The 18,561-nt window shown below is 39.2% G+C and overlaps 1 protein-coding gene across 2 annotated transcripts; it reads left to right on the top strand.

The window, feature by feature from the left end:
- The first annotated feature begins 57 nt into the window (after positions 1-57).
- LOC112415436 (zinc finger protein 347-like) lies at positions 58-15,031 on the top strand. Of its 2 annotated transcripts, none has more exons than XM_024768441.1 (3): positions 58-900; positions 10,700-11,122; positions 14,860-15,031. In XM_024768441.1, the coding sequence occupies exons 1-3, from the start codon at positions 864-866 to the stop codon at positions 14,913-14,915; spliced, it is 516 nt and encodes a 171-aa protein (XP_024624209.1). In that variant the 5' UTR covers positions 58-863; the 3' UTR covers positions 14,916-15,031. The 2 variants fall into 2 exon arrangements, with proteins under 2 accessions (XP_024624209.1, XP_024624207.1); XM_024768439.1 differs by having other exon boundaries at positions 10,700-11,488.
- The last annotated feature ends 3,530 nt before the right edge of the window (positions 15,032-18,561 follow it).

The raw sequence follows: 18,561 nt of genomic DNA, 5'->3' as shown, positions 1-18,561 counted from the left end.
TCTACTTTTTTCTTTTTTGAATAATCGGACATGTTATTTTTAACTTGTTTCCATGTGTTAATTGCTACTATATAGAAATACAATAGATTTTTGAATGTTGATCTTGTATCCTCAGAACTTACTAGTCTCACTTATTCTAGAGGTATTCGCAGATGACTTGGACTTGTCTGTATATATCATTTCATTAGTTTCCTAATGCAGCTTGTTGACGAAAATTCAATTATCTATCAAGAAGAAAAAAAAAAGGGGAATTTTATGCACGCCAAATTGAGGGCTATAATCCGGGAAGCAGATTCTCCGAAAGCTCTGAGAACTGTTCCAGCTGTTAGAGTTCAAGGTACAGTCATACACATTTTCGAGACAAAGGATCGTGCCTCAGAATGACATACTGATACTTGACATAAAGTTCACCAAGGATACGTAGTCCAGGTGAGTACATACAACGCGAGCAGCAAGTCGCCATGACCCCCTACAGAGTTGGGAAAGAACGCTATTCTTGTAAGAAGTTAAATTGCTAGTGTCAAAAGACAGGGAAAAAATGTGACCTCTCCGGTCGGCCGGGCAGGCACTCCCACCTTTGAGGAGCTGTGCTTAATGTGTAATGCAGGTGCACATTGCACATTTGGGAAGGAGGAGGCCCAAACAGAACTTTATGTTAACTTTTTTCTTGTTTTGCCTTAAAATATAAATTTTATTTCATCAGGCGGTAAGAAATTACCACAAACTAGGTGGATTAAAACAAAATTTATTCTCTTTCAGTTCAGGTCAGACATCTAAAATGGGTATGTTAACAGAACTGTAACCCTGACATTCCACGGAGGAATTTATTTCCTTGCACTTTGCAAATTCTGCAGACTGCGTCTATGCTTTGCCGCTTCATCCATCGTCAGAGTCAGCCAGGTACCATCTTAATATCTTTTTCTCTCTGTCCTGCTTCCACCACAGTAGCAGCTTCTGTGTGGCCAAGTCCAACTGCATCCTTCTTATTCAGCCCCTTCCGATTATACCATGTTTATCCGATAATCCAGGATAATCTCTCATCTCAAGATCCTTAACACTTGAAGGGTACAGGGGTGAGGATGCGGCTGCCCTTTGGTGGCGGGAGGTGATTGTTCAGCCCACCACCACGATGGTACCTCCTGCTGATGGATGCACTGTTACATCTTCTTTCTGTTCTTTATCACTTCTATTTCCTTTTATTCCCTTATTTCATTGGCTGTAACTTCTAATTGCATGTTGACTGACAGTGGTAAGAGCGGACATCCTTGTCTTATCCTCAGTCTCTGTGGGGGAAGCATTCAGTCTTTCACCATTAAGAATGATGTTTGTTGTAAGGTAAGCTTTCTTAGGTGTTCTTTATTGAGTTGAGGAAATTTCCCTCTATTCCTGGTTCTCTGAAAGCTTAAACTGAGTGTTGAATATCGTCGAATGCTTTTTCTGCATCAATTGATAGGATGCTATGATTTTTCCACTGTAATCTGGTGCTACTGTGATTTATGTTGATTGTTTTTTAAATGTTAAAACAGCCTTGCATCCCTGGAGTGAACCCCTTTTGGTCATCGTGTACAGTTCTGTCTATATATTGTTTGTTTGTTTGTTTGAAATATTTATTTATTTGGCTGTACCAGGTCTTAGTTGCGGCACACGGGATCTTCAGTTGCAGCATGTGGGATCTAGTTCCCTGACTAGGGATCAAACCTGGGCCCCCTGAATTGGGAGTTTGGAGTCTTAGCCACTGGACCACCAGGGCAGTCCCTCTTTCTATATATTGCTAATTTCTGTCACTAATATTTTGTAAGAATTTTTGCATATTTTTTATGTGGGATTTAGTTAGTAGTTATTGCTTTCTTCAAATGCCTTTATTTTTGTTACCATGGTAATAGTAGTCTCAGAAATTGAGTTAAAAAGTATTCATGGTCTATTTTCTGGAAGAAATTATATACAAATGCTGTTATTCTTCATACATTTGATAGAATTGCCTAGTGTCACCAGTTGAGTCTAGCAATAAGTTTGGGAGGGGCAGTTTTTTTGAGGTAAGAACACTTAACATGAGTACTACCATGTACAGTATTGTTAGATACAGGTAGTATGTCATATCGTACATCTCCAGAACTTATTTATCTTGTATAACTGAAACTTTGTACCCTTTGGACACCATCTCCTCATTTCCCTCTCCGCTAATCCCTGGCAACCAACATGCTACTCTGATTCTATGAGTTTGACTATTTAGGTTCCACATAAAAGTGAGATCATACAATATTTTTCTCCATCGGTCTTGTTTCACTTAGCATAGAGTCCTCCAGGGCTATCCATGTTGTTGAACAATGACAGGATTTCCTTATTTGTTAAGGCTGAATAAGATTGCATTGCATGTTTATAAAACATTTTCTTTGTCCATTCTTGTGTTGATGCTCATTTGTTTCTATACTTTGATTATTGTGAATAATGCTGCAGTGAACATAGGAGTACTGGTACTTCTATGAGATCCTGATTTTATTTCCTTTGGATATATAACCAGCAATGGGATTGTTGAGTCATATGGTAGTTCTATTTATAATTTTTGGAGAACCCACCATACTGTTTTCTGTAGTGGCTATACCGCTGTTCCCTTTTCTCAAATATCCTTGGCAACATTTGTTATCATTTGTTTCTCTAAGAATCATCTTAGGGACTTCCTGGTGGTGCAGTGGTTAAGAATCCGCCTGCCAATGCAGGGGACATGGGTTTGAGCCCTGGTCCGGGAAGATCCCACATGCCATGGAGCAGCTAAGCCCATACACCACAACTACTGAGCCTGCTCTCTAGAGCCTGCGAGCCACAACTACTGAGCCCGTGTGCCACAACTACTGAAGCCTGTGCGCCTAGAGCCCGTGCTCTGCAGCAAGAGAAGCCACCACAATGAGAAGCTCGCACATCACAACGAAGAGTAGCCCCTGCTCTGTGCAACTAGAGAGCCCGCGTGCAACAGCGAAGACCCAATGCAGCCAAAAATAAATCAATATATAAATAAAATTATTTATTAAAAAAAATAAATAATAAGCATTCTAACAAGTATAAAACGATATAGCATGGTGGCTTTGATTTGCTTTTCCCTGATTAGTGATGTTGGGTATCTTTGCATATACCTGCTGACTATTTGTATGTCTTCTTTTGAGAAATGTCTGTTTAGGTCCTTTGCCCATTTTTTAACTGGATTATTTGGGGGAGTTTGCTATCGAGATGAGTTCCTTACATATTTTGGATATTAACCCCCTATCAAATATATGGTTTGCAAATATTTTCTCCCATTCTGTAGATTGCCTTTTCACTCTTTTTTAATTTTATTATTTTTTTAAAATTATTTATTTATTTGGCTACACCAGTCTTAGTTGCGGCATGTAGGATCTTTAGTTGTGGCATGCAGGATCTTTAGTTGTGGCATGCAGGATCTAGTTCCTTGACCAGGTATCAAACCTGGGTCCCCTGCATTAGGAGCATGGAGTCTTAGCCACTGGACCACCAGGGAAGTCCCTGCCTTTTCACTCTTTTTTTTTTAATAAATTATTTTATTTATTTGTCTGCGTTGGGTCTTTGTTGCTGCATACAGGCTTTCTCTAGCTGCGGCGAGCGGGGGCTACTCTTTGTTGTGGTGCGCAGGCTTCTCATTGTGGTGGCTTCTCTTGTTGCAGAGCACGAGCTCTAGGTGTGTGGGCTTCAGTAGTTGTGGCACACAGGCTCAGTAGTTGTGGCACATGGGCTTAGTTGCTCTGCAACATGTGGGATCTTCCCAGACCAGGGTTCGAAACCGTGTCTCCTGCATTGGCAGGGGTATTCTTAACCACTGCGCCAACAGGGAAGTCCTTGCCTTTTCACTCTTGATTGATTCTTTTGCTGTGCAGAAACTTTTAGTTTGATGTGGTCACATTTGTCTAATTAGCTTTGTTGTCAAATAAAAAAAAAATTATTCCACAGGCCGTTGTCAAGAAGCTTTTCCCCTGTTTTCTTCTAGGGGTCTTACAGTTTCAGGTCTGACACTTAAGTATTTAATTCATTTTGATTTGATTTTTTTTTGTTTGTTTTTTTGCTGTGCCGTGCAGCATGTGGGATCTTAGTTCCCTGACCAGGGATTGAACCCGTGCCCCCTGCAATGGAAGTGTGGAGTCTTAACCACTGGACCTCCAGGGAAGTCCAGTAGGGTCTTTTTTAATGATCAGTGATAGGGTGAGCTGTTTCAGTTACAACACTTGTGACAACAAACATATGGGGGTTTTCCCCACACCAAGCAATTCTCCAGCTCTTGGGACACCAACTGCATGTCCTACAATTGAATTTTGATACCAACTACTTGGAGTAAGTACAGCCTCCAAAGAATTAAGGCCTCAGTTGCACAACACTACCCCCACTTCAGATGCCAATCACAAGTCCTAGGCCTCCCATGCTTCTGACCTACTGGCTGTAATGGCTACAGATTCTACTGTACTCTTGAGTAGAAGTGATATTCAGAGATCAATTCTCAATTTATTCCTGACCTAAACAGAAATGCTTGTTAACATTTTTTTAAACATTTTTTTGGAGTATAATTGCTTTACAATGGTGTGTTAGTTTCTGCTGTATAACAAAGTGAATCAACTATACGTATACATATATCCCCTCCCTCTTGCGTCTCCCTCCCACCCTCCCTATCCCACCCCTCTAGGCGGTCACAAAGCACCGAGCTGATCTCCCTGTGCTATGCGGCTGCTTCCCACTAGCCATCCATTTTACATTTGGTCGTGTGTATAAGTCCATAACACACTCTCAACATTTGACCATCAATATAAAGTTCTATATTCATTGTTGATGGACACGATCAGATTAATTTTCTTCCTGATCCTGTATGCTGGGTGTATGTTTATTTTATTTTACTTTGTTTTAAATTTTATTGAAGTATGGTTGATTTACAATGTTGTGTTGTAGATTTCTATAAATGTAACTGAGTGTTGAAATGTTTCAAGTGCTTCTCTGAAGCTGTTGGTATAATGGAGGCCAGTGTTCTCATTGTTCACACCACAGCAGGCTGTGTAATACCACATATTTTAAAATACCATTTATTACTAGAGTAACATCTACTCAGTCACATTGTGTATTTTAATGATCCATTTTGCCTCAAACTTCAGAAGTCAGACTGCTTTTTTTTGATGTCTTAACATGAGGGATATAATAGCAGTATTACACATTTTCATATCTTCTGTATTGAAAAAAGTTTGTAAATGAAGAGAACTGCCAATACCTTGCAAATGTGGGAAATTTTCCTGTAAAACAATCAGTCTTGTTGAATATTTCAAAGTTTTGAAGTTATTTATGTTTCTCTTATTTCTAATCCTTCTTAATTCAGTTTTAGTGATCTATATTTGTAAAAATCATTCTTCTCAATTTTCAAGTTAATATAAAGTTGTTCTAAGTAATCTCTACAGGTTTTGACAATCTCTATCAATAGTCATCTACTATGTGTGTGTCTTTGCACATTTTATTTTATTTTATTGTTTTTTTTAATAAGTTCATTTTATTTATTTACTTTTGGCTGCATTGGGTCTTCGTTGCTGCACATGGGCTTTCTCTAGTTGCGGTGAGCGGGGGCTACTCTTCCTTGCAGTGCGTGAGCTTCTCATTGTGGTGGCTTCTCTTTGTTGTGGAGCACGGGCTGTAGGTGTGCAGGCTTTGGTAGTTGTGGCACGTGGGCTCAGTAGTTGTGGTGCGCAGGCTCAGTAGTTGTGGTGCATGGGCTTAGTTGCTCCATGGCATGTGGGATCTTCCTGGACCAGGGCTCGAACGCATGTCCCCTGCATTAGCAGGCGGATTCTTAGCCACTGGGCCACCAGGGAAGCCTTTTGCACATTTTAAAGCCAATATTTCAAAAGAACATTTTGTTATATTTAATATAATTTTCATTTTTGCCTTTTGTTGGATTTACACTATACCTTTCTTTAAAAATTCTTGAATTGGGCCCGTAGGACATGGATTGTCCAGTGAACTTCTAATATGTGAATTTGCAGCTATCTTATTTCCTCTAAATAATTTTTTTCATTAACTAAATATCACAGGGTTGACACAAGAATTTTCTTATCTTTTCATATACATAAATTCTAATTATCTAAACAAATAGTGACTCTTTAAGGTTTTCAATATTTTAAAATTTCTGAATGTACAGTTTTCCAAGTGGTATTATTTGATGATGATAAAATATTATCTGTCTTATTAAAAATTTTTTTAGTGTTTGAGACTTTGTGGTCTAACAACTGCTGGATCCCGTGTCCCCTGCATCGGCAGGCGGACTCTCAACCCCTGCGCCACCAGGGAAGCCCTGGAAAATGTTCTTTATATATATATTTTTTGACACAAGTTTGAATATATTGTGCATTTGTTGAAACTCCTTTAAATTTTTTGGATCCTTAAATCTAGCAATCACGAATAAGGGTATATTCTAATCTTTCTATGTGATTGAGGAATTGTTCATTTCCCTCACTTTTTTTTAAAATTATTTTTTGTTTTTTTAAAATTATTGTTATTTTTTAACATCTTCATTAGAGTATGATTGCTTTACAATGGTGTGTTAGTTTCTGCTTTATAACAAAGTGAATCAGTTATACTCCCCCACTTTTTGATTCTCCTGTTTTGTTCCCTTAGATCTTTTCCTAAAGAAAAATCCACATAAACAAAAAGGTTATTCACCCACACCCTCCTCGTCTGCTATTCTAGAAATGTGAAGATTCCACCATAGGTATATTTCCTCCATAGAGGACATGGGAGTCCGAACTGACTCCTGTCTTCCCTCAAACTAATTGCGATATCACTTAATACAAAATATTTCAGCCTCTAAATATCCCAGTACCCGGTTGATATTTTTACTTGTCGATTTCCCATCTTAAAAACATTCTACAATGAGATACCACCTCACATCCATTAGGACGGCTACTATTATTTAAAAAACAACAGAAAATAACAAATGTTGGCAGGGAGGTAGTGAAACTGTAAACCTTATCCACTGTTGGTGGGATTGTGAAACGGTGCAGCTAATTTGGAAAACAAATGGTTCCTCAAAAAGTTAAACCTAGGGGCTTCCCTGGTGGCGCAGTGGTCGAGAATCTGCCTGCCAATGCAGGGGACACAGGTTTGAGCCCTGGTCTGGGAAGATCCCACATGCCGTGGAGCAACTGGGCCCGTGAGCCACAACTACTGAGCCTGCGTGACTGGAGCCTGTGCTCCGCAACAAGAGAGGCTGTGACAGTGAGAGGCCCGTGCACCGCGATGAAGAGTGGCCCCCGCTTGCCGCAACTGGAGAAAGCCCTGGCACAGAAACAAATACACAACACAGCCAAAAATAAATAAATAAATTTAAATTCATTCTGTAAAAAAAAAAGTTAAACCTAGAATTAACATATGATCCAAAAATTCTACTTCTGGATATATACCCCAAAGAACTAAGAGAAGACTCAAAGAGAAATTTGTACAGGCATGTTCAGAGCAACATTATTTACAATAGCCAAAAGGTGGACGCAACCAAATGTCCACTGACACACAAAGAGAAACGTAATGTGGTCAACGATAAAATGTTATTCAGACCCAAAAAGAAAGAATTTAATTCTGACACATGCTACAACACGGATGAACCTTGAGGACATTATGCTAAGTGAAATAAGCCAATCGCAAAAGGACAGATACTGTCTGATTCCACTTATATGAGGTACCTAGACCAGTCAAGTCCAGAGACGGAAAGTAGAAGGGTGGTTGCCAGGGGCCGAGGGAGAGGGCAATAGGGAGTTACTGTTCATGGTGTAGAGTGTTACAGTTTACTAGGCAAGGATCGTGGAGATGGGTGGTGGTGATAGTTGCACAACGGTATCAAGGTACTTAGTGCCGCTGAACTGTACACTTAATAAGAGTTAAAATGTTAGGTTTTATGTGTATTTCGTCACAACTAAAAATATTTTAAAAATCCCAAGACGTGTTTACTTTGTTGCCTTACCTTCATCATTCAGCTGAGTTTTGCCAGAAAATACAGAAAAAACATATGGCAATCTCTCCCCATCCAAAAACAGCTCATATAGCAAGGTCTCCTCTTAGGCTTTGAGGTAAAAACACATACTGGACCTTCAGTGTTATGCAGTGTCTGATTCCCTCTTCCAGATCCATCCTAGGTGTGTGAATAGTCAAAACCAAAGGCTTTTTCTTTCCATAAACTCTTCTCACATTTCACTGCTTCCTGAGTTCTAGGGACATTTTGATTTATTAGACTGAAATATATGTACTCAGAGAAACTTGGTATTATCTCCAAATAATACAGGCCACACTTTTTACAAATTCCTAGACTCAAGTATTATATTGAAACAGCTCATGAAAATGAGATTACATTGCATTTTGCTTAGTAAATAGCTGGTTCAGTGTCTTCCCCAATATATTTTATTTTATTTTTTTGTGTGTTAATTAGACCTTTTTATTTTTGCTTTTTTTAAATTTAATTTTTATTTTATATTGGAGTATAGTTGATTTACAATGTTGTGTTAGTTTCAGGTGTACAGCAAAGTGATTCAGTTATACATATATCCATTGTTCTTCAGATTGTTTTCCCATATAGGTTATTACAAAATACTGAGTAGAGTTCCCTGTGCTGTACAGTAGGTCCTTGTTGATTATTTTATGTACAGCAGTGTGTGTATGTTAATCCCAATCTCCTAATTTATCCCCACCTCCCCCCGACACACATTTCCCCTATGTAACCATATGTTTGTTTTTGAAGTCTGTGAGTCTGTTTCTGTCTTGTAAATAAGTTCACTTGTATCATTTTTTTTTTAGATTCCACATATAGGTGCTATCATATGATATTTGTCTTTCTCTGTCCGGCTTACTTCACTTAGTATGATCCTCTCTAGGGCCATCCATGTTGCTGCAAATGTCATTATTTCATTCTTTTTTATGTCTGAGTAATATTCCATTGTTTATCTATGTACCACATCTTTATCCATTCCTCTGTCAATGGACATTTAGGTTGTTTCCATGGCTATTGTAAATAGTGCTGCAATGAACATTGGGATGCATGTATCTTTTCAAATGATGGTTTTCTCCAGATATATGCCCAGGAGTGGGATTGCTGGATCATATGGTAGTTCTATTTTTAGTTTTTTAAGGAACCTCTATATTGTTCTCCATATTGGTTGTACCAACAAAAAAAAATTTTTAATGAATTTATTTATTTTTGGCTGCATTGGGTCTTCGCTGCTGCATGCAGGCTTTCTCTAGTTGTGGTGAGCGGGGGCCACTCTTTGTTGTGGTGCACAGGCTTCTCATTATGGTGGCTTCTCTTGTTGCGGAGCACAGGCTCTAGGCATACAGACTTCAGTAGTTGTGGCACGTGGGCTCAGTAGTTGTGGCTCACAGGCTCTAGAGCGCAGGCTCAGTAGTTGTGGCGCACGGGCTTAGTTGCTCCGTGGAATGTGGGATCTTCTTGGCCAGGGCTCGAACCCATGTCCCCTGCATTGGCAGGTGGATGCTTAACCACTGCGCCACCAGGGAAGCCCTACATTACATCTTGTCTGTTGTTAGTTTACATTTTTTTCCCAAAAACTTTGTCTCTGACTCTAGTTAATAAATGTTCAAAGCATTTTTCTTTACATATATGTTGGGGCCAATGAACTGCATAATCTGAGGTTACTGTATAGACAGGGGATTGCTGTATTGAATGGCTGTTATGTAAGTAGAGAATATTTCATTTATTAATTTTTTTATTTACAGATGATGGTCTTTCAGTGTGTATTATGCAATGTAACTGACATGAACCATTTTTTAAAAAATAATTAATTAATTTATTTTTGGCTGTGTTGGGTGTTTGTTGCTGTGCTCAGGCTTTCTCTAGTTGCGGTGAGTGTCCCCTGCATTGACAGGAGGATTCTTAACCACAGTGCCACCAGGGAAGTCCAAACTATTTGTTAATGTCATAAAATGCCTATTCTTCTTTCTACTGGTAGATTTATAACAGGTATTTAGAAAAGTATTTTTAGAAACTAACACACCATTGTAAAGCAATTATACCCCAATAAAGATGTTAAAAAAAAAAATTGTTTTAGGGAATTCCCAGTCCTGTGGTTAGGATTCAGCACTTTCACTGCCGTGGCGCCCGGGTTCAGTCCCTGGTCAGGATTGAAAAAAAAATTGTTTTAGATGAATTCTTTATTCTCTCAATGCTATATTTGTCATACAATTCTAAACTGCCTTTTTTTTTTAACATTAGGTAGCTTCTTTTGGATTATTTACCATTATAATATATTGTCTGTTCTTTAGCATTTAATTATGTATAATAAGTATGCCTAAAGTGTGTATAATATAATATTTTTTCTCCTCAATTACGAATGGCAGTGTGCTTACTGCCAATTAGAATGTGCTTTGGGGTCGTGATGGGAAAATACCCTTTGTTTGAGAGCTAACATAAGTTTGCACACCATGAATGTTTTTCTCATAGTGCGTTTGAAACCAAGCTACCCTAAAATCAATTTGAATTACATGTGATCACTCTTTCTTTATTAAAGAGTTCTATTCCTTTAGCGTTCCTTAAATTTTGAAGATCATCGTTGAGAAGATTCATGATTCTGTTCAGGATGGGTATTATTCCTTGTGTAGTATCATGTTTTCAACATGAAACAATTTATGAATTGTAATTAATAGGATACCTATGGTTCTTTATATCTTGTAGATATGTCTCATATACATATGATCAAGAAATTACAACCAAAAGCAAACAGTGATAAAGGAGAAGTATTTCAGACAGTGATGGTGGCAAGCCCTGAACGCCATGAAATCAAAGGCTTTTACCTCAGGGAAATCCAGGAATATATGCATGGTTTTGAGTGTCAGTGGAGAGATGATGAAGGAGATCACAAAGGAATGTCTATAAACCATGACGAAAATCTCACTGTTGGAAGAGATCAACATAGTAGAAGCGATGCAGGAAATAAGCCCATTGAAAATAGGCGTGGATCAAGCTTTCAAGATGAACTGCAGATACGTCAAACTGAAGGGAAGATTGTTGAATGTAATCAGGCTGTGAGGACTGTCAACAGTATTGCCTCAGTTTCACCACTTCGAAGAACCCCTAGTGGCTGTACCAGCATTTCTGGTATGTATGAGAATGATCCTTCAGTACTGACACAAGACCAAGAAGCACACAGGGAAAAACCTTCCAAGTGTAATGAATGTGACGTAACCTTTCTTCAGGGCTCAGACCTCACTAGACATCAAAGAATCCACACAGGAGGGAAACCATATAAATGTGGTGTACGTGGCAGGGCCTTCAGTCAGAGGACTCACTCTGCACATCATTGGAGCACCCACACGAGAGCGAAACCTTACACACGTAATGAGTGTGGTAGAGTGTATAGTCTGTTGGACGCTCAGAAAAGTCAAGCTGGAGGAAAGCCACACAAATGTGGGTGTCCTGGCAAAGCTTCGGTTCTGTGTTCAGACCTGGTTAACCAGCCATCAGGTAATTAATCCCGAATCGTAACCTTACCAGCGTGGTGAATGTCGCAAGCGTTTGGAAAGCGTTCACAGCTTGCAAAGCATGAGCGAGCTCATACAGGAGAGAAGCCGCACAAGTGCAATGCACGTGGCAGACGCGTCAGGGTGCTTTCAGGTCTAAAAAGACATCAGGTGATCCAGACTCACTCACAGACTTACAAATGTAATAGATGTGGCGAGGCTTTTGTCAGGCCTTTATATCTTAGGCTTCATAAGAAAATTCATGCTAGATAGAAGCTGTATAAATGTAATGAGTGTGTCAAGGCTTTTAGACAATGGTCTGAACTCAGGCTTCAGTAAAGAGTTCGTTCTGGAGAGAATGCTTACAAGTGACACGAGTGTGTAAAACATTTACTCAGGGCTCACATCTCACCAGGCATCGGATAATCCATACTGGAGAGACCCTTACAAGTGTACGGAATGTGGCTAGGCTTTTAGGTACTGTCTTAAACTCAGGGTTTACTGAATACTTTATACTCACAAATGCTATGAATATGGCAGTTTTAGAAATTATTGCTCACTCTTTAGGTATGTAAGCATATATATCCTGGAGACAAACCACACAAATGTAATGTTTGTGGGAAGGATTTTACCCAAACATCAAAGGTTGGGGAACATAGTGGAGCGATCCCTTACAAATGCAATGGGAGTGGCAGAATTTTCACCTTGAGTTGAAGCTGTAGGCAACAAGAGTCCATACTGAAGAGAAATCCTGGAAATGTATGGGCAGGCGCTTCCTCCAGGCTTCAGAGTGCACTAGACTTCAGAATATGTCTTCCAGAGAAACCACACAAGAGTACTGTGCCTGCTAAAGCTTTAACCCAGAGATCAGAACTGTGGAACAGGAGAGGATTTATATTGGAGAGCAAGCTTTCAAAGGTAACGAATGTTGTAATGTTTTTCATCAAATATTCACACCTTGGGTGTAATGAGGTAATTCATGCAGATCAGAAACTGTACACATGTACTGAATGTGGAAACACCTTTAAGAAAACAGTATGTCCTGAAGATTTCACCAAAAAATTCATACTGGGGAGAAATGTAACGAATTTGGTAATTTCCCCCCTTGGTGTCCATACGTTTGTTCTCTACATCTGTGACTCAATTTCTGCCCTGAAAACCGGTTCACCTGTACCATTTTTCTAGATTCCACATATATGATTTAATATACGATATTTGTTTTTCTCTTTCTGACTTACTTCACTCTGTATGACAGTCTCTAGATCCATCCACGTCTCAACAAATGACCCAATTTCGTTCCTTTTTATGGCTGAGTAATATTCCATTATATATATGTACCACATCTTCTTTATCCATTCATCTGTCAATGGGCATTTAGGTTGCTTCCATGACCTGGCTATTGTAAATAGTGCTGCAATGAACATTGGTGTGCGTGTGTCTATCTGAATTGTGGTTTTCTCTGGGTATATGCCCAGTAGTGGGATTGTTGGATCATAAGGTAATTCTATTTTTAGTTTTTTAAGGAACCTCCATACTGTTCTCCATAGTGGCTGTATCAGTTTACATTCCCACCAACAGTGCAAGAGGGTTCCCTTTTCTCCATACCCTCTCCAGCATTTGTTGTTTGTAGCTTTTCTGATGAAGCCCATTCTAACTGGTGTGAGGTGATACCTCATTGTAGTTTTGATTTGCATTTCTCTAATCATTAGTGATGTTGAACAGCTTTTCATGTGCTTCTTGGCCATCTGTATGTCTTCTTTGGAGAAATGTCTATTTAGGTCTTCTGCCCATTTTTGTATTGGGTTGTTTGTTTTTTTAATATTGAGTTGCATGAGCTGTTTATATACTTTGGAGATTAATTCTTTGTCCGGTGATTCGTTTGCAAATATTTTCTCCCATTCTGAGAGTTGTCTTTTCATCTTATTTATGGTTTCCTTTGCTGTGCAAAAACTTTGAAGTTTCATTAGGTCCCATTTGTTTATTTTTGTTTCCATTACGCTAGGAGGTGGATCAAAACAGATCTTGCTGTGATTTCTGTCAAAGAGTGTTCTTCCTATGTTTTCCTCTAAGAGTTTTATAGTGTCCGGTCTTACATTTAGGTCTCGAATACATTTTGAGTTTATTTTTATGTTTGGTGTTAGGGAGTGTTCTAATTTCATTCTTTTACATGTAGCTGTCCAGTTTTCCCAGCACCACTTATTGAAAAGACTGTGTTTTCTCCATTGTATATCCTTGCCTCCTTTTCATAGGTGCGTGGGTTTACCTCTGGGCTTTCTATCTTGATCAGCCACTCGGCAGCATGTGGGATCTTCCCGGACGGGGGCACGAACCCGTGTCCCCTGCATCAGCAGGCAGACTCAACCACTGCGCCACCAGGGAAGCCCCCTGTTTGGATTCTTTAGGCCAATATTTTATTACATTCCTTTTCCTACTGCACACATAAGTTATATTGTATTATCTGGTTGTTGAAAATGCTTGTGAAAATACTATTTGGATAAATTGCTAAGATATTTTTACACTAGTTTAATGAAAATTAATGTTTGGACATGTTTACTAATAATAAACATTACTAAGCAAGTTTTACAAAGCAATATCCCAAAGGATGTTAAAGTGTTGATTTCACATATTGGTATTCAGCAATATGTTACATGGTTCATTTACAACTGTAGTAAAATTTGTTTCCTTTTTAAATATAATTCTTTCTTATAATTATTTTTTTCTTCCACACAATGTGACCCAGATTATATATTTAATTTACATTTTTCCCCTTTTACACCAAGGGATCTATATATCATTGTGTTGTTTTGACACTTTTGAGACATGCAAATGCACATAAGGCAATGACAGGTGCAAAGCAGGTGCTCTGTAAACACGAAGAAAGAGAGTTCCTTTAAGCCTTTGACTGGAGTGGCAAGACGGTGAACTGAATCTTTAATGTGGGACCTGGCTACAGTCAGGTGGTTGAAAATCGAGTGTTAAGAATCACACAGTGAAGTAAATGAAAACACAATGATGAATAAGATACGAAGTCTCCAAGATTCCAACTGTAGTTTGTGACAAGGAGATGATCTCCATTGGCAAATGCCTCGAGGCTATTCTGCCCTTTCCCAGTGATGTATTCACATTCAGAGCCAGAGGGTCTTGCAGGGAAAATTAGATCTGTGCTACTTTTACCTCGGCACCTGACACCCAATATCGTCCACTTAGAATTTGTTCCCATCCCAATATAATAAGTGTATTTCCTTTAATAAATGATATTAATTTTGATATCTTTTATATCGTATTTTAAGAGTCGCTGTTATTAACGCTTTACGTATGATAACTGCTGGACTCTTCAACTCTCTGATAAGTACTGATGTTATTCTTATTTCACAGATGAAGGAAGTCAGGACAGAGGCAAATTTGAAAGCTCATTTAATCCCATCCCATAAGTGGCTGAATCTGGATTTGAGTCCATGTTGTCTGGTTGTAAAGTTGTTTCTTAACCATGATGCTACACTAACAAGACAAATTATTTGTATCCTTCAACTATTCAACATCTGTATTTAATTTTGTGAGTATCTCTTGACTTTTTTTATGGGTTATCTTTATATATAATTATGGTTGTGGGGACTTTCTGTTCTGTCTGTACTTTTATTTCATAGGCCAATATTACCAATGAGTGAATAGTTAAATAAGATGTAAATACACTGATACCCACATAACCCTACAAGGAAGATTATCCAAGATGAAGTTGGATTTATTGAGGCAAGAATGGTTCACTATTAGGGTGGATACAGAAGACCCATTTCCCTTGAGTCAGGAACAAGGGTGGAGAGATACTAACTGTGGAAATAATTGCCCAAGATTGTGGCTAGCTGAGGAGTAGAACAAAACCATGAGAAAGAGATCAAACATTTTAGGACAGAGATTATTATTGATTACAGATCATATAATTATTAGTGGAGGGCTGCTAAGAGAAACTGAGTTGGAAATAATGTAATAATTATTGAAATAGACTTAAAAGACTTGTAAAATTACACATATTTCTTTTTTTTTTAATTGGAGTCTAGTTGCTTCACGATATTGTTAGTTTCTGCTGTACAGCAAAGTGAATCAGCTATACGTGTATGTATTTCCCCTCTTCTTTGGATTTCCTTCTCATTTAGGTCACCACAGAGCATTGAGTAGAGTTCCCTGTGCTACACAGTAGGTCCTCAGTAGTTGTCTGTTTTATACATAGTGTCAATAGTGTATATATGTCAATCTCAATCTCCCAGTTCATCCCACCCCCCACACACGTATTTCTTCTACGTTTTCTGTTTTGAACACTTATACATGGTATTGTATTTGTAATGTCAGTTTCCATGTATAAATTGCTAGCTTGTAGAAGTGCAGTAGATTGTTGTATGTTGTTCTTACATACTGACACATTGCAAATTTTATTTTTCTAGAAATTTATGTAGATCACCTTGATTTTCTACATATATTATTTCTTTAAGTTTTCCTATTGCTGCTGTAACAAATTACCAAAAATTGAGTGGCTTAAACCAGCAACATTTATTCTTTTTACAGTTCTGGAGGCCGGAAGTGTAAAATGGATCCAAAGCCCTGTGCTCCTTCTGGATACTTGAGGTTAGAATTCACTCCCTCTGGGCTCCAGAGGCCGCTTAGATCCTTTGCCTCATGGTCTGCTTCTGCCATCTTCAAAGGCGGCAAGGTGGCCTCTTAAAATCTCTTCATCTCTGTTGCTCTGCTTCTGTCACATCACCAACTTCTACATGAGTCTAATTCTACCGTATCCTGCATGTAAGGACCCTTGGGATTATAACACATTTACCAGACCATCCAGGATCATCTCCCATGTCATGATCTTAAGTAGATCACATCTGCAAACTGCCTTTAGACATTTAAAGTAACACTCAATATGTTATAGCTATGAGGGTGTGGATACTTGGGGGGTGCATTTCTCAGCCTACCACAACAATAATGTCTTCTGTGAGTGGGTACACTATTTTATCTTCTTTTTCTCTCCCTATTACTTTCATTTACTCTTCCCTTATTTCACTGGCTACACCTTCTAATACAATGTCAATAGCAGTAGTGAGAGTGGACATCTTTGCCTGGTGCCTAATCTCTGGGGGAAAGCATTCCGTTTTTCACCATTAAGTGTGATGTTTACTGTATGTTTTTTGTAGGTGTTCTTTATTGAGTTGAGGGAAGTTCCCTCTCTTCCTCGTTCTCTGAAGTTTGTATAATAATAAATGGGCATTGGATTTTATGAAGTGCTTTTGCTGCATCTATTGACAGAGCCCCTGAATTTTCTTCTTCATCCTCTTAACAGTATGGATGACATTGGTTGGAAGTTAAAGCCAGCCTTCTCCCCCTCAAATAAACACCATTTAGTCATGGTGTATAGTTCTTTCTGTGTACTGTTGATTTCTATTGCTAATATTTTGTTATGAACTTTTACATCTACATGTGGGATTTAGTTGGTAGTTATCTTTCTTCTTCCTCTTTTATTTATTTATTTATTTATTTTATTTCTGATGTCTTTGTCTAGTTTTAGCATCATGGTAATACTGGCCTCATAAATTGAGCTGGGAAGTATTCCCTCCACTTCTGTTTTCTGAAAGAAATTGTATATAATTGCTATCTATTCTTCTTTATACGTTTGATAGAATTGTCTAGTGTTACTGTTGTGATTTTGTTAATATTTGTTAAGTAGAGCCCCCAAGTGTTGGATGTTGAGCCCCTACTCAACAAAAGACTGCAAGGGAAAACAAAATGCAGACGTTTATTATAGGTCCTGAGGCACACCTCCTGGGCCACGTGAGGAGGTTCAGGCAGGGAGCAGGGTGCAGTCAAGGAGCACGGGGCAGGACCTAGGGCACATGTCTTTATTAGGCTCCATGGATGGAGTGATTTTGGGTTCTGGCGCTAAGGTCAGATAGGTCAGTTCAAACCCAAAAGAGCAGGGTTTTGGTAAACTTCAGAGGTGGGGGGGTCTTATCTAAAGGGAAACAAGGGGAAGGCCTTGGGTAACAGGGGACAATGCGTATCACAAGGGCAGCTGGGGGTGTCATATCAGGAACTTACATTTACTGTGACCCTGTGGGCTGTTATCTAGGACATGCCCTCAAGGGAAGGGCTGGTGTCAGTTCAAGACCCGTGCAGGCCACTTGGCCACACAAAATAAATGCCAAGGCAGCAGTATTACCAAGTAGTTTAGCTAAACACTCAACAGTCACTGTGCTTGCAGATTTATTTTGGGGGCGAGGGGAGATTTTAAAATTATAAACTCACTTCGTAATTCAGAATATTTATTCAAATGATATGCTTCCCATTGGTGATTTGTGGTAGATTGTATGTTTAAAAGAATATTTCATCTTAGTTGTCAAGTGTATGTGTGGGGAGCATTTGTAGTAGTCCCTTACTATCCTTTTGATGTCTGTAAATTCTGTAGTTTTTTTTGTTTGGTTGGGTTTTTTTGCGGTATGCGGGCCTCTCACTGTTGTGGCCTCTCCTGTTGCGGAGCACAGGCTCCGGACGCGCAGGCTCAGTGGCCATGGCTCACGGGCCACTCTGCGGTATGTGGGATCTTCCCGGACCAGGGCACGAACCCGTGTCCCCTGCATCGGCAGGCGGACTCTGAACCACTGCGCCACCAGGGAAGCCCTGTAGTTTTTTTTTTTTTGATATGGACCATTTTTTTAAATTAATTAATTAGGCTGCGTCAGGTCTTGGTTGCGGATCTTTCCTTATGGTGTGCAGGCTCTTCGTTGTGGCGAGCGGGCTTCTTTCTAGTTGGGGAGCACGCTAGAGTGCGTGGGCTCAGTAGTTGCCCCACGGCACGTGAGATCTTAGTCCCCCAACCAGGGGTCGAACCCGCATCCCCTGAACTGGAAGGCGAAGTCTTAACCACTGGACTACCAGGGAAGTCCCTCTGTAGTGTTAACCAAAAATTCAACTGAATAAACTTTAAAGATCTAATTGGCTTCATTGATTGATATATGAATAGGGCAGCGTCCCGTACAGTGAGGAGAGGGGAGCTGTAAAGGGCTACAGAAAAGGAGAGGTTTTTTTTTTTTTTTTTTT

The sequence above is a fragment of the Neophocaena asiaeorientalis genome, unplaced genomic scaffold (assembly GCF_003031525.2).
Source record: "Neophocaena asiaeorientalis asiaeorientalis breed wild unplaced genomic scaffold, Neophocaena_asiaeorientalis_V1.1 scaffold629, whole genome shotgun sequence".
Lineage (NCBI taxonomy): Eukaryota > Metazoa > Chordata > Mammalia > Artiodactyla > Phocoenidae > Neophocaena > Neophocaena asiaeorientalis.
The sequence above is the reverse complement of the archived record's forward strand: the minus strand, read 5'-3'. Positions and strand labels throughout refer to the sequence as shown.